The sequence below is a fragment of the Metopolophium dirhodum genome, chromosome 6 (assembly GCF_019925205.1).
Source record: "Metopolophium dirhodum isolate CAU chromosome 6, ASM1992520v1, whole genome shotgun sequence".
Classification (NCBI taxonomy): domain Eukaryota; kingdom Metazoa; phylum Arthropoda; class Insecta; order Hemiptera; family Aphididae; genus Metopolophium; species Metopolophium dirhodum.
Genome location: NC_083565.1, coordinates 25,140,199 through 25,167,278, shown reverse-complemented (window position 1 = coordinate 25,167,278; position 27,080 = coordinate 25,140,199). Strand labels below are relative to the sequence as shown.

Sequence of the window (27,080 nt, the reverse complement as noted above, 5' to 3'; positions counted from 1 at the left end):
TATTTATTTTAGTCAGTAGGTAGGTACATGCAAAAAATGCTGCTTGTCTTACATTTAAACCATAAAAAAAATGTATAGAAATAATAAAAAAATATCTTATTATCACTGAATGTTTATATTAGCAATTTCAATTCACCATTACCTATACTCGAAATAGTGCGACACTGTTTGAGCTATCTACATTAGATTTTTTTTTTTTTGAACTTTTGTCGACACAGAATTTTTTGGTCGGTCATAAAACTTGAAAATGTTATTTAATGTTCCTCGTAAGTTGATGTTAATGAAAACTTAAAATAAATTTTAATAATTGATAAAAATGTTTCTATTTTTATCTAAGCTTTGAAAATTTAATACAAGATTGCCCTTGATTTTTCCTACATTCAATAATAAAAAAAAAAAAATAACTGAAAAATCAATTTAATTATTTACGATCTTTTAAAGCTAGACATTGGATAATCATCCACTCGTAAATCAACAAATTCTCATACGATATTCTTATTTTATCGTTATACAAAAACTATTAACCGAAGCTGCTACTTGAAATTGTCTTTTGTTTATTTTATCACTTTCTATGAATGACAACATTTTCATAGTATTTTGCCTCTTTTTGAGTTATTTAGAGATATTTGATATTTAAAATTTTTAGTTTTTTATAAATATCAATAAAATTGTATTCGTTGGTAAAATAAATTGAAAATGTTATACAAGGTTCTATATAAGATGTTATAATAGCAGTTGATACATATTATTGATCCACATGAAAATGTTTTTTTAATAAGTATTTCAACTCAAATTTTGACAAAATTTAACAAAATATCGAAAACTTTTAAATTTATTGAAGTTAAAAAAATTATAAAATGTTCAATTTTTAAATCTAAGGTTTGAAAATTTAAAACAACAAATCTCACACTGTAACCAAATAACCTAAAAAATATATAAACACAGTTATTTTTACAGACATTTTAAGTTCAAACTTGGAAAAAATTACATATTAAAACCAAGGATTACGATTTTACTTATTTTGTTGTAAATTAATATTACAAAAAACATCAACATTTTTTGGGTTGAGACTAATCTTTATGGTGTCAAAGTAATTCAACCTGAAAAAAAAAATATATTACATAATTAATATTAAAATCAATTATAATGGGTAGTTGATTAAATGTTTAAGTGAAACACATGACAATAATACTAGTCAACAAAGTGCTTTTGAAGAATTCAGTTAATATAAATTATTCATTACTAAAAAATCGGAAAACACAACATAATTAAATCCTCGTTTTTTTATTATTACCTAAATAATAATAATTGTAGTAATTAATTAAAAAAAAAAGTCTAATAGTTCCACACTTTACTTATTGAAATAATATAAATCAAATATTTACCAGGATGGAGTATTGTCGTTTTGAAGATGTAGAATATCAAATTACATCTACTTGACAGATGTATTGTCATATTCTATTGCTTTTCATTGTCTGTAATAGCATCATTAAGATCCATTTTTTTCATTGATATATCGGCCAATTTCAACCGAGCGTTGGAATGGTCGTTTGGACTTAACTTGATTGCCATTTCATAATATACTTTGGCTTGTTCTAGAAGGCCACGTTTATCATATATTACCCCCATATCGCAATAGGCATCGGGAAAGTCCGGCCTTATTGCTATTGCATGTTTGTATCTGTTGAAAAATGAATTATATGATTAATACTTATACTAAAAAGATTTCACGAATTGTCCATTACGGAATTCATAGAAAAAAAAAATGTATTTTGTAAATTTAAACATATCTCCGAGATAAGAGAATTTAGCCTATAATTCATATTTAAGAATATTTTATATTCTTGTTCATAAAGAATTAATTTTTAGTTGTAAATTAACAAGTCTTTAGTTTGCAAAAAAAAAAAAAAAACGTTTTTAAATTAAAAACCTTAAGTTATAGATGTTGGTCAATAACTTGTTTGTTGTTAAATTGGAAATATTGTTTTAAATTTGACCGATTTTAAATAATTTACCAAAGAAAAGATGTACATTACATATTATTTTCAAGTTATTGTAACTTGCATATACATTAATAAGCTCATTGAAGTAAAAGAAAAGGGCGTTTTCTGAAAATTTTACCAATTTAAAGATTATTTGGAGAATGTTTAGAGGGTCTTTTTAGAGCACATTTTAAACTTATAATGGTGTTGAATTATTATTATTACTTTTGAAGAGCCAAATCATCATGTCCCAGTTGATACAATGTCAGGCCCATTTTCCAATGACCAAATGCATTCCTCGGGTTCATAAGTACCGCACAACAGAATGAGTTTCTTGCATTTTGATAATCATCCTTCTCCATATACAAATCCCCCATGGACATGCAAGCATCGGATGCATTTAAATGATATTTAGTTTTCCTGTATGCATCAAAGAGTTTTTCATATACGTCAATTCTATCAGGATTTATAAGGCTACATTTTTCAAGATAGTGTACCGCTTCATTATAATTTCGAATATTATACAAATAGACTAAAGCGAGTTCGAAATTTAAGCTAAAATCGTCGGGCTTGAGTTTCAAACACTTTTTGAATGTTTCAGCAGCTTCATCCATTTTGTCTTCATAGCAGTATGTAATTGCCAACTTTTGTAAATAACACTCATTTTTGGGATCCAGTTTGATTGCTTTTTTGAATGCGTGAGCTGCATTTTGGTAGTCTTTAATTTTGATGTAGGACATTCCCAACTGAAAACAAGCATTCGTCCGATCGGGGTTTGTTTCTAAGAGTTGTTTATATTTCAAAATAGATTTTCCAAATTTACCGCTCTTATAATATACATCTGCTAAATTGTTTAATGTTTCTGCACAATTTGTTGCACTGTTGTGGGCAATCTTAAACTCCTTTTTAGCCTCTTTTATTTTGTTTACTTTTAATAGTAGTTTTCCGTACTTATTACGTGCTTTATATAATTCGGGTACTAGACTTAATACACGTTCATAAGCCAGTTTTGCTGGTTCTAACTCATTAGTCTTAAATAAAAAGTCAGCATAGTTGGTCCATGCATCCGCACAATAAGGCTTTATTGCACATACTTGAAATAGGTATTCTTTTGCTAGATTATTTTCCGATTTTTTCATGCAAACTAATGCAAAGTTACTTAAAACTTCGGGACATTCGGGATTAATATTATTTGCTTTTTCTAAACATTCAATGCATTCTTCATAATTTTCGCAGTTAAAAAATGATTTTGCATTAAGCAATAAAACATTTAAGTCTTTCGGTTTATGTGTAAGTAAACCTTTACACATTTTTTGCGTCGCTATAAAATTTCCATTTTGATGTTCTGCTTTTGCAGAGTTTAGAAGCTTATCTAAAAAAAAAAAATATATAATTTAGAACATTGAACGATAGTTAATATTAAGTTATTTCAGTTAATAAATTGGTAGAATAACAATTGATACAATTCAAACAGTTCGATAAGCTGTAATTAATTAGTATATTAATAATGTAAAATCTATTTTAAAGTAAATTTTAAGTTCTTAAATGAAAAATAAAACGCTGAGTTTCAAATATTGATATATATTCCATTTATATTGAATCTTTAGTGGATATACCTTTGTCTAATAATAGTTTTTCCGTTTTTCAAATTAATATAAGTAGTATTAAGGCACATTTCAATGATATCGTAGCCTTATTGGGCTCAATAAATAATTATTTTAGTGTTATTGTATTATGTGAAACCTGAATTTATTATGAATGATTTTGTATTTAAATTAATTAGCTATAAAACTATTAACTCATTAGGAACATATAATATATATTAATTTTGAAGCGGATTATGATTGACCAACAAGTTTACTAGGGAATGATCGAGGAGATAATATTAAGATTATTTTAATCAAGCTGTATTAGTTGACTTGTATAAACATAAACATTTGATACCTGTATCAGATCATGAACATTAGTACTAGATATAATATGCAAAATGTTATTATACGTTTACTGAAGTGTCAAAAAGTTTTTAGACAAAATAGCGTCTTGTATTTATGTTGTATATAAAATAATAATATTAATCAGTATGATAGTTTTAAGTCATTCAAAACTTATCTTAATTTTATTGATTTTTCAAAGATAATAGAGTTATAATAAGACTGTTAAGTAAAATTCAACCAAATTAACAATTGTCTTTCAACTTTTTTGTCTTCTTAAGGTGATGAGCTCCCCCACCACAAGCTTTGCTTTTAGGTGATGCGGCAATATGCATCCTACGGTTTTTTATGTCATTCATTTTTGTATTATTTAAGTTGTCGTTGCAATGAAGTTCATTATTATTATAATTATTATTATTAATTGGATTCAAATGTAGTATCATTCTATGACATTATGCGATAGAACAGAAGCAGCTTTATTTAGAACTCCTGGCCACCGTTAGAAAACACCAAAAATAATGTGAGATAGGAGCAGTTTCATTGTGTTTGATGACATTTAATTTTCATTTAACTTTTTTGTACAAATAAATAAACTTTTGAATGGCTGAAGACTGAAGTTGTGTTTCAAAAATTTGTTAATAATGGTTTTGGTAGTTTTGTGTAGGCATGTGTGCGTCGATGTGTGGGCTAAATGAATATTTAATGCATAATTTTACAGAAAAGGTATAAATTAGTATAGAACAGATTGAATTTTAGTTTAATTAATTGCATGCAGTGCACAAATGTTTATAAGGTAAATTAATAGTTTAACTAAAATATGTATTAATTTATTGTGGACCAACAATGATAAAAATAAGTGAAATAATACCAAAAATATATCCTTATTTTCCTAAAAAATCAAAAATTATTTGAACGTTAACAATGTGTGAAATATGTATATAAAATATAAATTAAACCAAAATTGGTCTAATATACTCTATTCCTTGGGAGAACATACCGGTTGTGTCACATAGAATAAGGTCTGTAGACCGACTAAGTTGTAATTCAAACTTCAAATAACATTCTAATATCTATCATTAATTGTTTTCAATTATCTAATATAACATCCTACAAGTATTATTGTATTACATTGTATTATCATGCCTTTCACTGATCAAACATTTATTGATATTAAAAAAATAAAAAAATTGTCTATAAAGAGCTCAATAACAATCAAAATATTTTGATAATACGTAAAATGTAAAATATTTTATGCAAGTTATTTATTTAATTTATTAGAAAGATGTCTCATCTTGAATTGTTGATCATGTTTTTCAATATTGTATCGTTAGTTTTGATATTTATCAAACTCATAGCTGAGAACATGATCTATGCTAAATCATTGGCCTCTATTTGATATTTTCATTTTCAAGGGAGATATTATGAGCATTTTTATTTTGTGATATATCTTACTCATGTAATGCTTGAAAATTTAACTATCGAAAACAAAACGTCAACGCTTAAGTACGGATGAAGTTATTACCTTAAAGTTGGATAATTGGTCAATTTGATCTAATATCAAAACTGACAGCACATAATTGAAACTAGTTAACAAAAACATGCCATTTCTTATGTATGTTAGATAGAGACAACAAATGCATGGGTAGGTAGCATCCTCTTAAGAAATATTTATGAAAAAAAAAAATTGTGTATACATATTTTTTACAATACCAAGAGGCTCTTGAGTTTGTTAGAAAAATATTGTTATATAAAGCAAAGTGAGTATTGAATTAGTTTAGACAGAAAATTAACCTAAAATGTTCTACATGAATTTTAAGTTGAATATTTCCTATATAAATATGGTAACAACATACATGGTGAAGTTTACATTATATTTTATTAAACCCAGATACCAATCCTTGAGCAGTTTACAAAAAAAAAAGTCGTTTGGTCATAGATTACGTATGCTCATCTATATATAACATAGCAATAGATAGTACTGATAATAATTATAACTTACCTAGGCGTTCACTATATATCTAAAAAAAAAATATTTGTAATTAAATAAATATAATCTAAAAATTTAAATGTTTTTAGTTTATACCTCCATAGCTTGATAAAGCTGCGTTAGAGTATCTCCTGACATTTGAATCGAGCTTGCTTTGCCAAGGGTTGATCCAGCCAAATCCTTCACTTTGGTAAACCCTAATTTGTCAAATTCATTGGAGATATGTGTAAATCTAAAAAAAAAAAAACAATTATATACACATAAGAATGGTAATATTAAGAATAATTGTAAAATATTTACTTTAAAGTGTCTTTTTGTGATAAGATCTTTGTAATAACTGATATCGGTGCTTCAGAGTCTGAATGTTTTGGACAAAATAAATCCTGTAAGTGTTATAATTATTTTTTGATGAATAAATTTAATGTATGTATTTATTCATAATTAATCAAATGCGTTTAATACACATTTTTTGTCTTATAAGTAAAGTACATGGCAAAATAATGTTCAGGGGCTCATATTTAGCTTTATTAATCTTCTGTTATGCGAATAAAAAATATATATATAAGGTGAATCTATTTATCATTAGAGTACTTATCAATTCAGTAACTAGAGTCCTTTTAAATATCAAATTGAAAAACAGGATTTTCCTGATTAAAATGAAATCATAGTTTGTATAATTAATGTCCCATAAGCATCCCATATACATAGTTAAATTATTAATATATTACTTACCAATGATGACGAACTCATTGTTTGAAATATTGGTAACAATTGATTTTTCAAATAAAGACAGCAGATAATGATCCACATAAACTTTCGACCAAGACTGTTGTCAATCAACTGTAAAATAAAACATATATTGTAATAAATAGAATGAATATAATATAAATATATTTTCATATCTAATTAGTAACAGCATATCTCAGTGTTTATAAAATACTACAAAATATAATATGACGATGATCACTGGTATAGCAAACAGTGAACAATTAAATCACAACAGCGTTAGGCGCTTTATAGGCTGGTCTAAACAGGAATTAAATAAAATAAAAAAATTAGGTAGACGTTCATGGTCATTAAAGATGTCTATTTGGTATTATGGTAATGGTTGTCTCCAGCCGCGGAAAAAACACGATAATATAAAGAACATCCACACGCCACACTCTAGAGAGCCTATTATATGAGATTTTCTAACACAGATAAACACACTGGTATGTTCGCAACTTGGTTCTTAACTCGTTAATGCCCAGCCTTACATGCGGGACTGTACGATATTTCGTGCAAGTTGAGATAATAATAGTGAATTCTATTTCCGTCTAGCACACACTACTTATACTCACTATACGACAACGACGAGTTGGTGATCCACTGATGGCGTCAAAACTTAAAAGCACTAAGCACAGGATGTTTTATAAGTATTTCAGTCGCTTGTTGCAGGCACATAGAAGTTAAGGACTTAAGTATTTAAGTCCAGTGAAGTGAAAAAGCAAGTATAAAGAAAATGTTTAGACTACAAACTACACAATGGAAATTTGGAAATTCATATATGAATAAAATATGTTTATAGGTTATAGAGACGTACACAACTATAAGAACGCCATTGGTTCATGATCCGTGTGACGTGGCTGCGTGTAAATCTGCAGCTGCTGACGTGGCTGTTGTGCAGCTACCGCAGATTTCTATAATACTACGCTGGATAAGGAACTCCTATACAATTTACATTGTTACAAGTGAAGCTCAGCTGTGGACGGTCGCCATTTTGTTGGTTGGCAAAACATTTCATTTATTATACGAAATGTATAAGGAATAACATCGTTTTAATGGTAAAATAAAATAGTAAATGTAAAATGACTTATATAAAATATACTTTTTTTTTTTTTAACAACATGTTTAGAAATGATAAAATACGATACAAAATAAAACATTATATTATCTTGTTTGCCATATGAAATACCATACAGTTGCCAACCGACATCGAAGCTTCAATTCATGGCGGGAGTTCGCTATCTAGTACTTTATAGATATATGTGTGTGCAGAAGACGCAATCTCCAAGAGCGGTATAAAATGTCCTTATTGGCGGCAATTTTGAATTGTTAGGTGTTCTGATACTTATTTATATCGTTTAATATAATAAATTACGATGAAAGCTTATAATTTATAAATTATAAATTTGTGTACAGAAACTAAGTCGGGGAGGATGACCTATGCACAGTTTCCGTATGTCCTGCGTATACCCATATAATCAGTCATCAGTGTTGCTATAGATACCAATTACGGCACATTTTTATAATTACCTATAATTGATATGTGTGTACCTTGTTTTATGATAGAAGTATTAAACTTTGCTTATTAGTGTGTGTATTAATGTATGGTATAATTAATCACACTGTTGGTAGTGTTACACCATTATAATATTAAATACATTTTTTTTATTAAAAAATACACATTTGAAAATACATACAAAGTAACAAATACCAACGAAACGTTATTATAATATAAAAGAAGTTTATATGAGTACCCTTTTCACGTAATTTTTTAGTATTACCTATATTAAATGTTGAATTATGTATCTATGTAATTGCTGAATGCTATAACTTTAATGAGTATAAAAACAAAGAAGTGCCTAATTTCGTTATTATTTGTATTAACTCTTTTTTTTTTTTTAATAACTTTTACTCATTATGATTGATTAAAGATACAATGTTTTTTATTTTTATATTCAAACAATCTAAAAACTAAAATTATGTTCGATCATTGTTTCCTCTTAAAATCGTAACTTTCATCTTTCGTGTGGCGTCATTCGTGCGACGCCGCCACCGGCTACAATATTATAATTGAGCAATAATTAAGTGGCTATATGTATACTATTTTTGTGATTTTGATATATTGTAAAAACCTTGCAACATAATATTAAATTTTTAATCGAAGTTTAACGAAGCTTGACGAAGTTACCATTTTTTTAAAATTAAAATTTATGGAATAGAAACTTAAAACATTTAAATTGATTTTGTTAGTTAATAAAATATAATAGTTTATTGATTAATTTCATTACGATTATATAAATATTTGGAAAACATTTTTTAATTATGAATCAATTGTTTAATATAGTTATTGTACCTACCTTTATTTGTTGTAAAAAAAACTGTTGCAACCCCTCCCCACTCCGTCCCGCCACCAAGATAAGACATTGATCTAGGTCCGTGCCTGGCATGATGTATTAATATATAAATAATATAAATAAATAAATAGTGGTCGTTCACCAAATACTTAAAATGTTTAATGTAGATCACTTGATGGATAAGGTTGACACCTGGTATAGAGAATACTAATTTAATGCCAATTGCAGTAAACAGCACATGCTTGACAGGAATGTAATCTTTATCAAGTATTTTGCAATATCGCCAGCTAGCAAACATTAATGTTATGCAATTTTTAATGTACCTCAATAAAAGTGGTCGGCGCTTTCGAGTTGGGTCCCAATTTTTATTTAATAGCTACTAATCGCAGGTACTATACACTAGTTAATAGCTACTAGTTAATAGATACTATAAGTTGTCATAATAGCGGTTGTTACATATTATAGATCCATATGCCCAATTTTTTTTTATAGGTATTTAAAATCAAATTTTGTCAACATTTAACAAAATATTGAACATTTTCCAAATTATTGTAGTTAACAAACTATAAAATGTTTGAACTTTTAAAACAAAATATCTCATACTGTAACCTAATAATCTAAAAAAAATAATATATAAATACAGTTATTTTTTACAGACATTTTAAGCTCAAATTTGGAAGAAATAACATATTATATCTATTAAAACCAAAAATTACGATTTTAGTTATTTTGTTGTAATTTACAAATGTTATTCGTTGGTATATGAAATGTATAAAGTTGCAATTTTTTATGAATTTGAATAAAATGATTACTAATGAGTAAAGGAAAAAATGCGGGGAGCATCCTCGGAGAATCACGTCGCTGGTATACAATTTTTCATTCGGTCAAAAAAATTTTAAATTGAATACAATATTCCATATGTAGAAGTTATTATTAGTTTAATTTAAAAAAACGTGTCGAGTGTTAATTATATTAATTTTTTAGGAGCTCTTGAAGTTAGAATTTTGACGAAAATCGTCAAAATCATGAATAATTGTACATTATTTCGAGTTAGTAATATTAATAAAACTTTTCTTCTTATATAGGTAAACGATTTGAAAATCTAATACAAGATCCCTTATAAGTTTTTCTACACATAACAAAAAAAAAAAGGTTCACCTGAAAGTAACACATACATTTTTTATGAAAGACTGAGTAGTTCAAATTTTTACGACATTGGATATTCAATCGTAAATTAACTTGGAATCGTTTTTCGTATACAATGATTTTATAACATTGAATTTAAATTTAACACGTCCATTACAGTGACCCACACGACACATAGGTACCCACCTTTTTTAAACTTTATATTCCCGGTGTGTTTCAAAGTTCAGGAATGTTTTTGTTTCACATTGCAATAACAAAATGCAATTAATGACATTTTAAGAATTTTTTAGCCATTGAAAATATGTTAAAAGTTTAAATTCGGACGTGAAATAAAAATAAAAATAAAAATGTCGATTTATCCGATGCTTATTTCGTTCTCATTTAAGTAATTTATATACTAATTTGATAACTTAAATCATATTTATTTTAGTCAGTAGGTAGGTACATGCAAAAAATGCTGCTTGTCTTACATTTAAACCATAAAAAAAATGTATAGAAATAATAAAAAAATATCTTATTATCACTGAATGTTTATATTAGCAATTTCAATTCACCATTACCTATACTCGAAATAGTGCGACACTGTTTGAGCTATCTACATTAGATTTTTTTTTTTTTGAACTTTTGTCGACACAGAATTTTTTGGTCGGTCATAAAACTTGAAAATGTTATTTAATGTTCCTCGTAAGTTGATGTTAATGAAAACTTAAAATAAATTTTAATAATTGATAAAAATGTTTCTATTTTTATCTAAGCTTTGAAAATTTAATACAAGATTGCCCTTGATTTTTCCTACATTCAATAATAAAAAAAAAAAAATAACTGAAAAATCAATTTAATTATTTACGATCTTTTAAAGCTAGACATTGGATAATCATCCACTCGTAAATCAACAAATTCTCATACGATATTCTTATTTTATCGTTATACAAAAACTATTAACCGAAGCTGCTACTTGAAATTGTCTTTTGTTTATTTTATCACTTTCTATGAATGACAACATTTTCATAGTATTTTGCCTCTTTTTGAGTTATTTAGAGATATTTGATATTTAAAATTTTTAGTTTTTTATAAATATCAATAAAATTGTATTCGTTGGTAAAATAAATTGAAAATGTTATACAAGGTTCTATATAAGATGTTATAATAGCAGTTGATACATATTATTGATCCACATGAAAATGTTTTTTTAATAAGTATTTCAACTCAAATTTTGACAAAATTTAACAAAATATCGAAAACTTTTAAATTTATTGAAGTTAAAAAAATTATAAAATGTTCAATTTTTAAATCTAAGGTTTGAAAATTTAAAACAACAAATCTCACACTGTAACCAAATAACCTAAAAAATATATAAACACAGTTATTTTTACAGACATTTTAAGTTCAAACTTGGAAAAAATTACATATTAAAACCAAGGATTACGATTTTACTTATTTTGTTGTAAATTAATATTACAAAAAACATCAACATTTTTTGGGTTGAGACTAATCTTTATGGTGTCAAAGTAATTCAACCTGAAAAAAAAAATATATTACATAATTAATATTAAAATCAATTATAATGGGTAGTTGATTAAATGTTTAAGTGAAACACATGACAATAATACTAGTCAACAAAGTGCTTTTGAAGAATTCAGTTAATATAAATTATTCATTACTAAAAAATCGGAAAACACAACATAATTAAATCCTCGTTTTTTTATTATTACCTAAATAATAATAATTGTAGTAATTAATTAAAAAAAAAAGTCTAATAGTTCCACACTTTACTTATTGAAATAATATAAATCAAATATTTACCAGGATGGAGTATTGTCGTTTTGAAGATGTAGAATATCAAATTACATCTACTTGACAGATGTATTGTCATATTCTATTGCTTTTCATTGTCTGTAATAGCATCATTAAGATCCATTTTTTTCATTGATATATCGGCCAATTTCAACCGAGCGTTGGAATGGTCGTTTGGACTTAACTTGATTGCCATTTCATAATATACTTTGGCTTGTTCTAGAAGGCCACGTTTATCATATATTACCCCCATATCGCAATAGGCATCGGGAAAGTCCGGCCTTATTGCTATTGCATGTTTGTATCTGTTGAAAAATGAATTATATGATTAATACTTATACTAAAAAGATTTCACGAATTGTCCATTACGGAATTCATAGAAAAAAAAAATGTATTTTGTAAATTTAAACATATCTCCGAGATAAGAGAATTTAGCCTATAATTCATATTTAAGAATATTTTATATTCTTGTTCATAAAGAATTAATTTTTAGTTGTAAATTAACAAGTCTTTAGTTTGCAAAAAAAAAAAAAAAACGTTTTTAAATTAAAAACCTTAAGTTATAGATGTTGGTCAATAACTTGTTTGTTGTTAAATTGGAAATATTGTTTTAAATTTGACCGATTTTAAATAATTTACCAAAGAAAAGATGTACATTACATATTATTTTCAAGTTATTGTAACTTGCATATACATTAATAAGCTCATTGAAGTAAAAGAAAAGGGCGTTTTCTGAAAATTTTACCAATTTAAAGATTATTTGGAGAATGTTTAGAGGGTCTTTTTAGAGCACATTTTAAACTTATAATGGTGTTGAATTATTATTATTACTTTTGAAGAGCCAAATCATCATGTCCCAGTTGATACAATGTCAGGCCCATTTTCCAATGACCAAATGCATTCCTCGGGTTCATAAGTACCGCACAACAGAATGAGTTTCTTGCATTTTGATAATCATCCTTCTCCATATACAAATCCCCCATGGACATGCAAGCATCGGATGCATTTAAATGATATTTAGTTTTCCTGTATGCATCAAAGAGTTTTTCATATACGTCAATTCTATCAGGATTTATAAGGCTACATTTTTCAAGATAGTGTACCGCTTCATTATAATTTCGAATATTATACAAATAGACTAAAGCGAGTTCGAAATTTAAGCTAAAATCGTCGGGCTTGAGTTTCAAACACTTTTTGAATGTTTCAGCAGCTTCATCCATTTTGTCTTCATAGCAGTATGTAATTGCCAACTTTTGTAAATAACACTCATTTTTGGGATCCAGTTTGATTGCTTTTTTGAATGCGTGAGCTGCATTTTGGTAGTCTTTAATTTTGATGTAGGACATTCCCAACTGAAAACAAGCATTCGTCCGATCGGGGTTTGTTTCTAAGAGTTGTTTATATTTCAAAATAGATTTTCCAAATTTACCGCTCTTATAATATACATCTGCTAAATTGTTTAATGTTTCTGCACAATTTGTTGCACTGTTGTGGGCAATCTTAAACTCCTTTTTAGCCTCTTTTATTTTGTTTACTTTTAATAGTAGTTTTCCGTACTTATTACGTGCTTTATATAATTCGGGTACTAGACTTAATACACGTTCATAAGCCAGTTTTGCTGGTTCTAACTCATTAGTCTTAAATAAAAAGTCAGCATAGTTGGTCCATGCATCCGCACAATAAGGCTTTATTGCACATACTTGAAATAGGTATTCTTTTGCTAGATTATTTTCCGATTTTTTCATGCAAACTAATGCAAAGTTACTTAAAACTTCGGGACATTCGGGATTAATATTATTTGCTTTTTCTAAACATTCAATGCATTCTTCATAATTTTCGCAGTTAAAAAATGATTTTGCATTAAGCAATAAAACATTTAAGTCTTTCGGTTTATGTGTAAGTAAACCTTTACACATTTTTTGCGTCGCTATAAAATTTCCATTTTGATGTTCTGCTTTTGCAGAGTTTAGAAGCTTATCTAAAAAAAAAAAATATATAATTTAGAACATTGAACGATAGTTAATATTAAGTTATTTCAGTTAATAAATTGGTAGAATAACAATTGATACAATTCAAACAGTTCGATAAGCTGTAATTAATTAGTATATTAATAATGTAAAATCTATTTTAAAGTAAATTTTAAGTTCTTAAATGAAAAATAAAACGCTGAGTTTCAAATATTGATATATATTCCATTTATATTGAATCTTTAGTGGATATACCTTTGTCTAATAATAGTTTTTCCGTTTTTCAAATTAATATAAGTAGTATTAAGGCACATTTCAATGATATCGTAGCCTTATTGGGCTCAATAAATAATTATTTTAGTGTTATTGTATTATGTGAAACCTGAATTTATTATGAATGATTTTGTATTTAAATTAATTAGCTATAAAACTATTAACTCATTAGGAACATATAATATATATTAATTTTGAAGCGGATTATGATTGACCAACAAGTTTACTAGGGAATGATCGAGGAGATAATATTAAGATTATTTTAATCAAGCTGTATTAGTTGACTTGTATAAACATAAACATTTGATACCTGTATCAGATCATGAACATTAGTACTAGATATAATATGCAAAATGTTATTATACGTTTACTGAAGTGTCAAAAAGTTTTTAGACAAAATAGCGTCTTGTATTTATGTTGTATATAAAATAATAATATTAATCAGTATGATAGTTTTAAGTCATTCAAAACTTATCTTAATTTTATTGATTTTTCAAAGATAATAGAGTTATAATAAGACTGTTAAGTAAAATTCAACCAAATTAACAATTGTCTTTCAACTTTTTTGTCTTCTTAAGGTGATGAGCTCCCCCACCACAAGCTTTGCTTTTAGGTGATGCGGCAATATGCATCCTACGGTTTTTTATGTCATTCATTTTTGTATTATTTAAGTTGTCGTTGCAATGAAGTTCATTATTATTATAATTATTATTATTAATTGGATTCAAATGTAGTATCATTCTATGACATTATGCGATAGAACAGAAGCAGCTTTATTTAGAACTCCTGGCCACCGTTAGAAAACACCAAAAATAATGTGAGATAGGAGCAGTTTCATTGTGTTTGATGACATTTAATTTTCATTTAACTTTTTTGTACAAATAAATAAACTTTTGAATGGCTGAAGACTGAAGTTGTGTTTCAAAAATTTGTTAATAATGGTTTTGGTAGTTTTGTGTAGGCATGTGTGCGTCGATGTGTGGGCTAAATGAATATTTAATGCATAATTTTACAGAAAAGGTATAAATTAGTATAGAACAGATTGAATTTTAGTTTAATTAATTGCATGCAGTGCACAAATGTTTATAAGGTAAATTAATAGTTTAACTAAAATATGTATTAATTTATTGTGGACCAACAATGATAAAAATAAGTGAAATAATACCAAAAATATATCCTTATTTTCCTAAAAAATCAAAAATTATTTGAACGTTAACAATGTGTGAAATATGTATATAAAATATAAATTAAACCAAAATTGGTCTAATATACTCTATTCCTTGGGAGAACATACCGGTTGTGTCACATAGAATAAGGTCTGTAGACCGACTAAGTTGTAATTCAAACTTCAAATAACATTCTAATATCTATCATTAATTGTTTTCAATTATCTAATATAACATCCTACAAGTATTATTGTATTACATTGTATTATCATGCCTTTCACTGATCAAACATTTATTGATATTAAAAAAATAAAAAAATTGTCTATAAAGAGCTCAATAACAATCAAAATATTTTGATAATACGTAAAATGTAAAATATTTTATGCAAGTTATTTATTTAATTTATTAGAAAGATGTCTCATCTTGAATTGTTGATCATGTTTTTCAATATTGTATCGTTAGTTTTGATATTTATCAAACTCATAGCTGAGAACATGATCTATGCTAAATCATTGGCCTCTATTTGATATTTTCATTTTCAAGGGAGATATTATGAGCATTTTTATTTTGTGATATATCTTACTCATGTAATGCTTGAAAATTTAACTATCGAAAACAAAACGTCAACGCTTAAGTACGGATGAAGTTATTACCTTAAAGTTGGATAATTGGTCAATTTGATCTAATATCAAAACTGACAGCACATAATTGAAACTAGTTAACAAAAACATGCCATTTCTTATGTATGTTAGATAGAGACAACAAATGCATGGGTAGGTAGCATCCTCTTAAGAAATATTTATGAAAAAAAAAAATTGTGTATACATATTTTTTACAATACCAGGAGGCTCTTGAGTTTGTTAGAAAAATATTGTTATATAAAGCAAAGTGAGTATTGAATTAGTTTAGACAGAAAATTAACCTAAAATGTTCTACATGAATTTTAAGTTGAATATTTCCTATATAAATATGGTAACAACATACATGGTGAAGTTTACATTATATTTTATTAAACCCAGATACCAATCCTTGAGCAGTTTACAAAAAAAAAAGTCGTTTGGTCATAGATTACGTATGCTCATCTATATATAACATAGCAATAGATAGTACTGATAATAATTATAACTTACCTAGGCGTTCACTATATATCTAAAAAAAAAATATTTGTAATTAAATAAATATAATCTAAAAATTTAAATGTTTTTAGTTTATACCTCCATAGCTTGATAAAGCTGCGTTAGAGTATCTCCTGACATTTGAATCGAGCTTGCTTTGCCAAGGGTTGATCCAGCCAAATCCTTCACTTTGGTAAACCCTAATTTGTCAAATTCATTGGAGATATGTGTAAATCTAAAAAAAAAAAAAACAATTATATACACATAAGAATGGTAATATTAAGAATAATTGTAAAATATTTACTTTAAAGTGTCTTTTTGTGATAAGATCTTTGTAATAACTGATATCGGTGCTTCAGAGTCTGAATGTTTTGGACAAAATAAATCCTGTAAGTGTTATAATTATTTTTTGATGAATAAATTTAATGTATGTATTTATTCATAATTAATCAAATGCGTTTAATACACATTTTTTGTCTTATAAGTAAAGTACATGGCAAAATAATGTTCAGGGGCTCATATTTAGCTTTATTAATCTTCTGTTATGCGAATAAAAAATATATATATAAGGTGAATCTATTTATCATTAGAGTACTTATCAATTCAGTAACTAGAGTCCTTTTAAATATCAAATTGAAAAACAGGATTTTCCTGATTAAAATGAAATCATAGTTTGTATAATTAATGTCCCATAAGCATCCCATATACATAGTTAAATTATTAATATATTACTTACCAATGATGACGAACTCATTGTTTGAAATATTGGTAACAATTGATTTTTCAAATAAAGACAGCAGATAATGATCCACATAAACTTTCGACCAAGACTGTTGTCAATCAACTGTAAAATAAAACATATATTGTAATAAATAGAATGAATATAATATAAATATATTTTCATATCTAATTAGTAACAGCATATCTCAGTGTTTATAAAATACTACAAAATATAATATGACGATGATCACTGGTATAGCAAACAGTGAACAATTAAATCACAACAGCGTTAGGCGCTTTATAGGCTGGTCTAAACAGGAATTAAATAAAATAAAAAAATTAGGTAGACGTTCATGGTCATTAAAGATGTCTATTTGGTATTATGGAAATGGTTGTCTCCAGCCGCGGAAAAAACACGATAATATAAAGAACATCCACACGCCACACTCTAGAGAGCCTATTATATGAGATTTTCTAACACAGATAAACACACTGGTATGTTCGCAACTTGGTTCTTAACTCGTTAATGCCCAGCCTTACATGCGGGACTGTACGATATTTCGTGCAAGTTGAGATAATAATAGTGAATTCTATTTCCGTCTAGCACACACTACTTATACTCACTATACGACAACGACGAGTTGGTGATCCACTGATGGCGTCAAAACTTAAAAGCACTAAGCACAGGATGTTTTATAAGTATTTCAGTCGCTTGTTGCAGGCACATAGAAGTTAAGGACTTAAGTATTTAAGTCCAGTGAAGTGAAAAAGCAAGTATAAAGAAAATGTTTAGACTACAAACTACACAATGGAAATTTGGAAATTCATATATGAATAAAATATGTTTATAGGTTATAGAGACGTACACAACTATAAGAACGCCATTGGTTCATGATCCGTGTGACGTGGCTGCGTGTAAATCTGCAGCTGCTGACGTGGCTGTTGTGCAGCTACCGCAGATTTCTATAATACTACGCTGGATAAGGAACTCCTATACAATTTACATTGTTACAAGTGAAGCTCAGCTGTGGACGGTCGCCATTTTGTTGGTTGGCAAAACATTTCATTTATTATACGAAATGTATAAGGAATAACATCGTTTTAATGGTAAAATAAAATAGTAAATGTAAAATGACTTATATAAAATATACTTTTTTTTTTTTTAACAACATGTTTAGAAATGATAAAATACGATACAAAATAAAACATTATATTATCTTGTTTGCCATATGAAATACCATACAGTTGCCAACCGACATCGAAGCTTCAATTCATGGCGGGAGTTCGCTATCTAGTACTTTATAGATATATGTGTGTGCAGAAGACGCAATCTCCAAGAGCGGTATAAAATGTCCTTATTGGCGGCAATTTTGAATTGTTAGGTGTTCTGATACTTATTTATATCGTTTAATATAATAAATTACGATGAAAGCTTATAATTTATAAATTATAAATTTGTGTACAGAAACTAAGTCGGGGAGGATGACCTATGCACAGTTTCCGTATGTCCTGCGTATACCCATATAATCAGTCATCAGTGTTGCTATAGATACCAATTACGGCACATTTTTATAATTACCTATAATTGATATGTGTGTACCTTGTTTTATGATAGAAGTATTAAACTTTGCTTATTAGTGTGTGTATTAATGTATGGTATAATTAATCACACTGTTGGTAGTGTTACACCATTATAATATTAAATACATTTTTTTTATTAAAAAATACACATTTGAAAATACATACAAAGTAACAAATACCAACGAAACGTTATTATAATATAAAAGAAGTTTATATGAGTACCCTTTTCACGTAATTTTTTAGTATTACCTATATTAAATGTTGAATTATGTATCTATGTAATTGCTGAATGCTATAACTTTAATGAGTATAAAAACAAAGAAGTGCCTAATTTCGTTATTATTTGTATTAACTCTTTTTTTTTTTTTAATAACTTTTACTCATTATGATTGATTAAAGATACAATGTTTTTTATTTTTATATTCAAACAATCTAAAAACTAAAATTATGTTCGATCATTGTTTCCTCTTAAAATCGTAACTTTCATCTTTCGTGTGGCGTCATTCGTGCGACGCCGCCACCGGCTACAATATTATAATTGAGCAATAATTAAGTGGCTATATGTATACTATTTTTGTGATTTTGATATATTTTTAGTTCAAATGCTTACATAAATAAAATCGTCCTAATGTATTATATTTAATATTTTGATATAGGTATAGTAAAAACCTTGCAACATAATATTAAATTTTTAATCGAAGTTTAACGAAGCTTGACGAAGTTACCATTTTTTTAAAATTAAAATTTATGGAATAGAAACTTAAAACATTTAAATTGATTTTGTTAGTTAATAAAATATAATAGTTTATTGATTAATTTCATTACGATTATATAAATATTTGGAAAACATTTTTTAATTATGAATCAATTGTTTAATATAGTTATTGTACCTATATTTGTTGTAAAAAAAACTGTTGCAACCCCTCCCCACTCCGTCCCACCACCAAGATAAGAAATTTCTCTAGGTCCGTGCCTGGCATGATGTATTAATATATAAATAATATAAATAAATAAATAGTGGTCGTTCACCAAATACTTAAAATGTTTAATGTAGATCACTTGATGGATAAAGTTGACACATGGTATAGAGAATACTAATTTAATGCCAATTGTATAGTAAAAACCTCGCAACATAATTACAAAAAACATCAAAATTTTTTGGGTTGAGACTAATCTTTATGGTGTCAATTTAATTCAACCTGAAAAAAAAAATATATTACATAATTAATATTAAAATCAATTATAATGGGTAGTTGATTAAATGTTTAAGTGAAACACATGACAATAATACTAGTCAACAAAGTGCTTTTGAAGAATTCAGTTAATATAAATTATTCATTACTAAAAAATCGGAAAACACAACATAATTAAATCCTCGTTTTTTTATTATTACCTAAATAATAATAATTGTAGTAATTAATTTAAAAAAAATGTCTAATAGTTCCACACTTTACTTATTGAAATAATATAAATCAAATATTTACCAGGATGGAGTATTGTCGTTTTGAAGATGTAGAATATCAAATTACATCTACTTGACAGATGTATTGTCATATTCTATTGCTTTTCATTGTCTGTAATAGCATCATTAAGTTCCATTTTTTTCATTGATATATCGGCCAAATTCAACCGAGCGTTGAAATGGTCGTTCGGACTTAACTTGATTGCCATTTCATAATATACTTTGGCTTGTTCGAGAAGGCCACGTTTATCATATATTACCCCCATGACGATACCCGTCGGAGGGATGTGACCGCGTCGTAAAAAGGCGTGAAGGAGCCGCCCTCGCGACATATGGCTAAAGATGTAAAAACCCCCGAGGGAATGGTCTTATACTCCCCGTCACACAGTGGTTAATAATATTACCCCCATATCGCAATAGGCATCGGGAATGTCCGGCCTTATTGCTATTGCATGTTTGTATCTGTTGAAAAATGTATATATTGTATAATGAGTGTAAGAATCTATTTGCTGCACACCAGAAATCTGAAGATAATTTAAATGCATCTAAAACATCCATTTCGTTCTGTGCGGATGTATATAAATGTGTGTAAAACTTAAATCAGAACACTAAAATTTGAATTTAGAGCTAGCTTTGAAGGATTGGCATACCATTTAAATTTATCAATGTGATAACGTGATATGATTAAGTATATGATAACATAACCTAACCTAATATATATTGTAAGTGTATTGTATTATATTTATTTATTTATTTATTTATTTATCAATTAAACGGGTGAGCCCAATTACAATAGTATGTGGAATATAAAATAGTATGTACATAATGGTAGTTGTGGAATATAAATTAGTATAAAATATATATATAATGGTTGGTGTGGAGGTATAAAAATATTTTAAGTGAATAAATTTCTAAGATATTAATTAAATGAACTCACAGAATAACAAATAAAAAGATCGACATTAAAATTATTTACATGTTGCATACATCTAATTAAAGGGGCATTCTTGCCATATAAAGTGCGCTGGAATGGAATATAAAAGGTGTCTGTCTGTCTGGTTGAATGACCAGGAACTAGAAAAGATATATTTGACAAAAGATCAGGACAGTAAATATATCCATTTAATAGTTTAAATATAAAGCTAATATCGTTTTTAATCCTTCTGTTTTGAAGAGTATCAATCTTTAGATATAGTAACAATGGTTCATATGAAGTGTGAGGTAAACGTTTAATATTACACTTGATGGATATGTGTCTCAAGAAACGATTTTGAATCGCCTCAATAGAATAAATTGGACCTAGTGTGTATGGAGACCAAATTATTGAATTATAATCAAAAATAGATCTAACTAAAGCGCAGTAAAGTGATTTTAGTGCTAAAGGATTATCGAAGTTTTTACAACTACGCATTATAAAGCCAAGCATTGATGACGCTCTATTCTGAATATGGACATGGTGATCATTAAATGAAAGAGAAGAGTCAAGAAATACACCTAAATCTTTAACTTGATTAACTCGTTCAAGTTCAATACCATTTAAAAAGTATTTGTTTAATATAGACACACGCTTTCTAGTGAAAGTTATAATTTTACATTTTGAAATATTCAAGTATAATTTATTAATATCACACCAATTACTTATGTTATCAAGATCATATTGAAGCAGTTTAGAGTCTAGTGGAGTTTTTATAATACGGAAGAGTTTATCGTCATCGGCAAATAGCAGTATATTTGAGTTTATATTACTAATATCATTAATATAAATATTAAAAAGAAGAGGAGCCAAATGAGATCCCTGAGGAACTCCAGAGGTGACATTGTAAATATAAGAATTATAATTTTTAAATTTAACGTACTGCTTACGACCAGATAAGAAAGAGACTAGCCAAGAATAGAATGGATTGCGGAGACCGGATTGGAATAATTTATTAATGAGAATAGTATGATCTATCTTGTCAAAAGCCTTAGCAAAATCAGTGTATATTACATCAACTTGGCAATTTGATTTAAATGCATTTAAAATAAAATGTTGCAAAACCAAGAGATTAGTAGTAGTGGATCTATTTGACATAAAACCATGCTGCTCGTTTATAATAAAATTTTTAAAGAGCGGACTAATCTTCTTGAATACGATACCCTCGAATATTTTAGGAATAATGGATATAATGGAGACAGGTCTATAGTTAATTACATGGTTAATATCTCCACTTTTATAAATCGGAGAGACATATGATATTTTCCATTGGTCCGGAAAGACACCAATAGCAAGAGACCGATTGAATATCATCAATAAGGGAGTTGATAAAACAAATTTACATTGCATAAAAAAATGTGTTAGAAATATTATCTGGACCAGAACAAGTACTATAAATGATTTCATTGAGCTCATTATAAACATCGCTAATAACCAGAGTGCATGAATATAAATCGACAGAAGGAATACTATTATTGTAATAATCAACAATACTTTCAGTAACAGACGGCATATTTAAGACACTGGAAAAATGCTGAGCAAAGCAATTAGTAATGTCATTACCACCGGAAATATTTTCATTATTGTAATACATAGAGTTTGGGAGTGACAGAGTAGAACGTTTGCTATTAACATATTTCCAAAATAACTTAGGATTATTAGTAATAGAATTTTGAGTTTTTTGGATAAAAATATTATAGTCAATTTTATTTTGAGCCTTACAGCATGCACGTAAATTAGAAAATTTGTTGTAATTATATGAATTAGGTGATTGTTTATATATTTTATGAGCAATTTTTTTATCAAAAATTAATTTCTTTAAAGAGCTGCTGAACCAGTGAGGGTGCTTTGATAAATATACAGTTTTAACCGGGCAATAGGCATTAATTTTTTTAAAAACGTTTTCATAAAATATATTTACTGTATCATGAATATCTAGACCCTTGAATATGCCATTCCAGTCCAATGAAGCAAGATTAGATCTAATACTATTATAATCACAGTTGACAAAATCGTATATTTGTTCATTGTATTCTAAGTACTTAAAAGGCAAAATAGGTAATTCAACAGATAGTGCTGGGTGGTACATTGAATCTAATGGTAATAACGTTTGATTCTCGTTACTTACATTAATATCAAACATGTTAGAAAAAATAAGATCAAGTAACGATCCAGAGCGATTATATATTAAATTAAATTGCATTAAATTTAGATAAGACAATTGTGCTAACACATTAGATTCAAGAAAACCGGCACGAGCACCTGAAGCGACAATTGAACCATTTACAGGTTGCCAACTAATATTTGGTAGATTATAATCACCAAAAATTAAAAATTTCGAATTACAGTTATTATTTAACAAAACATCAATTGCATCAAAGTGTACGTCGTAAACATTAATATCAGAAGCGGGAGGGATATAAACAGCACCTATAACTAAAGATAAAGATTTTTCAATAATTTGTATAAATAATTGCTCAACTGAGTTGTCCAAGGTAGGAAGACGACGGCATGAAAACTGGTTCTTGACTGCAATCAGCACTCCACCACCTCTTGTAGTAACATCACGAGTACTGCAACGATCACATCGAAAAATAGTGTAACGGGGACAAAGTCCAAGTTCCGCGTTGAATACATTGTCAGATAACCAGGTTTCAGTAATTATAATAATATCATAATTGCATAGAGAGACATTACGAGTAAACATATCCAATTTAGTATTAATACCTCGAATGTTCTGATAGTAGATGGAAATTTTATTGACTAATGTTGAGCTCGTTGACCGTTTTTTGAAATGGTCGGGAAATTATTGACAGATTTAATAAATATATCGGTCTCACCAGCATCTTTGCGTGTTTTAAGTTCAGAGGCAACCGAGGAGTATAATTTACGCTGTTGTAATGTTTGGTCAGATGAAACCCGAACAGTTTTAAATTTATCAACATTTAATAGCTGCCGTTTAACTTTTAAAATTTGAAAACATCAGGCGGTGACGGCATAACAATCCGAATAGGACGAGGCTTACTCGAAGGCTTACCCAGACGATGAATAGACAGAGGTTTGGTAGATATGCCGATAATATTAAACATCTCGTTAACAAGTGAAACGTCGTTGTTATGGACATCATTAGATGTTGAGAGATCTGGCAAGTTAAACAATATAATGTTACGAGATCTGGATTGACGGTCCATAAATTCTGAGAAAAATTTTTCTTGATTGGCAGAGTGGGTATTGCTTTGAGATTGTTCGACGGATGATAGCTTAGATTCAAGTTGCTCAATTCTAGATTTCAATGACTTATTTTCTTCCATTACCGAAGTAATTTGATTGGAAAATAAGTCAAACTTGGAATCAAAAGAAGACAGTTTTTTGTCTTGCGACTTAAATACGTAATATATCTATTCCTCATAAGATATAATAATCAAGAAGCTGTAATATATTTTTAAAAATGTCTACAGTTAAACCCAAAGAGAAGAGACCTGTATAATAATCTATTTGCTGCACACCAGATACCTGATGGTTATTTCAATGCACCTAATACTTGCATGTAATTGTGTGCTGAAGTATATAAAAAGTGTTTAATACCTAAACCAGAACACTAAAATTCGTATTTAGAGTTAGTTTTGATTTGTTGGCATACCATTAAAATTTATCGAGAAGATTTAATATTTATTTAAAAAATGTATACAGTTAAATCCAAAGAGAAGAGCTGTATAAGAATCTATTTGCTGCACACCAGAAATCTGATGGTTATATCAATGCACCTAATACTTGCATGTAATTGTGTGCCAAAGCATATGATCAGTGTTTAAAACTTAAATCAGAACACTAAAATTTGAATTTACAGCTGGATTTTATGTGTTTCCAGACCATTAAAATTATCAAGAAACTGTAATATATTTTTAAAAATATATATAGTTAAATCCAAAGAGAAGACCTGTATATGAATCTACTTGCTGCACACCAGAAATCTGATGATAATTTAAACACATCTAATACTCGCATGTCATTGTGTGCTGAAATATATTAAAAGTGTTTAAATTGTATAGTTGAAGACTATGCTTTGAATTTAGTACTGTCTTTGATGTGTTTGCATAACATAAATGCATCCAGTTAATTCTAAATAGAATAGAACTGTATGAAAACTGGTTTGCTGCATATCGGAAATCTCATGATTTTTTAATTGCGTCTGATGCTTGTAATTCCAATTATATGCTTAACATCTATTGTTGCCAACCGTCATTAATTTATTTGTGAATGCTAATCTTTACCTGAGCCTGAGCCAGTAATTTTACCAAAAACATTCATAAGACCGTTTAGATGTGTTAAGTAATTTTTCTTATAAAAATGTATTATTTATTTCTGTTGGTTTATGTGTAAGTAGTCCTTTACATATTGTTTGCAGATAGATGAAATTACGATTTTCAATTTTGATGTTTTACCTTGGCAGAGTTTGGAAGATTCTGTAAAAAAACCTTACAACTCAGAGTTTTGTGCAATAATCATATTAAGTTATTTCAGTAAATAAATAATTAGTATGATAACAATTAGATTCAAATGATGTTTCATTCTATGGCAAAATGCGATTAAACAGAAACAGGCTTTTTCAGAACTCTTGGCTATGGTATGAAACCACCAAAAATAATGTGAGAAATTAGCAGTTTTATTTTTCAATTTTATTCATATTTCATTATTTTTAAGATTTCATTTTATTTGATATTTTTATTCTTTAGCAACCATAAAGTACCTAGGTATGCAATTAACACATACAATTTTGTTTTTGCTGATTTTAATCCCTTTATCTTTAAAATTACAATACTCATCTTTTCTCAACATTTCAAATCGATAGCTCTAATAAATTAGGCTCTGCGATGATTAAGAATCAGTTACTACGAAGAGTATCGTTTATACGTATACACATACAGAGATAAATAATAATGTAGGACTGCTGAAGTTGTGTTAGTTGTGTTACATAAATATGTAATTATTCATTTTGGTTCTTATTTATGTTTTTGTAAGGGGGCGGGGGAGATCACTGATTGGTTAGAAAGGTATACATAATTTTAAAATCCCTATAAATTAAGGGTAGTTGCACCTATAATTTTTGTTTGACATAGAATTATTTGAGGTTAATGAATTTTAAATGTATATTTTTTTGGGGAAACTATAAATTAGCATAAACGATTAACTTTGAGTATTGACACAACCAAAAACTTAAAAATGAATTTTAGTTTTTTTAATGACATATAGTGCACAAAGGCTTAACACTTCGACTCCCAGGTGACTGTTGATGGTATTTATCTGTAATTCTCAAATTAAATACTTTTGTGATCACCGTTGCCCATAGTTGATTATTACTTTGTGTTAATAGGTAAATTAAGAGTTTAACTATTATTGTGGACCAATAATGATAAAATTAAGTGAAACAATACCAAAAATAAATTATCCAAAAACTTAAGTTTAAAAATGATTTAAATTTTAAACATTTATCATATTGTGTTCATAAATATAAATTATAACAAAATTGGTCCACCAGAAACTTTGATATAATTTATGGCTCTCTGATAAAAGATTTGTCAATCATGTAGTACTATAATTACGTACCTTATATTATAACAACTAATACAAAAAAAGACAGAAAGTAGGTGGGTAACCTATCTGCTATTCAGCAGATGTTGAATATAACTTGTCATTGAGTATCAGTTACTTTAATGCATGTGTAATATTTGAATTCAATGGTGCATCATTTTAAACAAAAACCGAATCGGAACAAAGATGATCTGTGATCTGTCCGTCCATCTTACTTAGTATATTTATGATATAATTAATAATTATGTTATTCTTATTAAATTTTATTTTACTAT

At 27.8% G+C, this 27,080-nt stretch overlaps 2 protein-coding genes across 2 annotated transcripts; both read right to left on the bottom strand.

The window, feature by feature from the left end:
• Positions 1–888: 888 nt before the first annotated feature.
• Positions 889–7,410, bottom strand: LOC132947318 (UDP-N-acetylglucosamine--peptide N-acetylglucosaminyltransferase-like). The gene is made up of 8 exons (XM_061017579.1): positions 7,241–7,410; positions 6,633–6,740; positions 6,201–6,283; positions 5,997–6,132; positions 5,913–5,931; positions 2,208–3,354; positions 1,386–1,681; positions 889–1,100 (listed from the first exon to the last, which is right to left on the bottom strand). Exons 2-7 carry the CDS (start codon positions 6,708–6,710, stop codon positions 1,459–1,461), a joined length of 1,686 nt encoding a protein of 561 aa, XP_060873562.1. The 5' UTR covers positions 6,711–6,740; positions 7,241–7,410; the 3' UTR covers positions 889–1,100; positions 1,386–1,458.
• A 4,061-nt stretch (positions 7,411–11,471) lies between these two features.
• On the bottom strand, positions 11,472–17,986 carry LOC132947309 (UDP-N-acetylglucosamine--peptide N-acetylglucosaminyltransferase-like). Its single transcript, XM_061017567.1, has 8 exons — positions 17,825–17,986; positions 17,217–17,324; positions 16,785–16,867; positions 16,580–16,715; positions 16,496–16,514; positions 12,791–13,937; positions 11,969–12,264; positions 11,472–11,683 (listed from the first exon to the last, which is right to left on the bottom strand). The coding sequence occupies exons 2-7, from the start codon at positions 17,292–17,294 to the stop codon at positions 12,042–12,044; spliced, it is 1,686 nt and encodes a 561-aa protein (XP_060873550.1). The 5' UTR covers positions 17,295–17,324; positions 17,825–17,986; the 3' UTR covers positions 11,472–11,683; positions 11,969–12,041.
• Positions 17,987–27,080: the final 9,094 nt, after the last annotated feature.

Bases quoted from the DNA above. Each gene is read 5' to 3' on its own strand.
- LOC132947318 (XM_061017579.1), bottom strand. From the start codon at position 6,710: ATGTGGATCATTATCTGCTGTCTTTATTTGAAAAATCAATTGTTACCA. The intron at 6,133-6,200 runs GTAAATATTTTA...TTTTTTTTTTAG, and splicing joins TCACAAAAAGACACTTTAAA to ATTTACACATATCTCCAATG. The intron at 1,682-2,207 runs GTAATAATAATA...ATTTTTCAACAG, and splicing joins GATGATTTGGCTCTTCAAAA to ATACAAACATGCAATAGCAA.
- LOC132947309 (XM_061017567.1), bottom strand. From the start codon at position 17,294: ATGTGGATCATTATCTGCTGTCTTTATTTGAAAAATCAATTGTTACCA. The intron at 16,716-16,784 runs GTAAATATTTTA...TTTTTTTTTTAG, and splicing joins TCACAAAAAGACACTTTAAA to ATTTACACATATCTCCAATG. The intron at 12,265-12,790 runs GTAATAATAATA...ATTTTTCAACAG, and splicing joins GATGATTTGGCTCTTCAAAA to ATACAAACATGCAATAGCAA.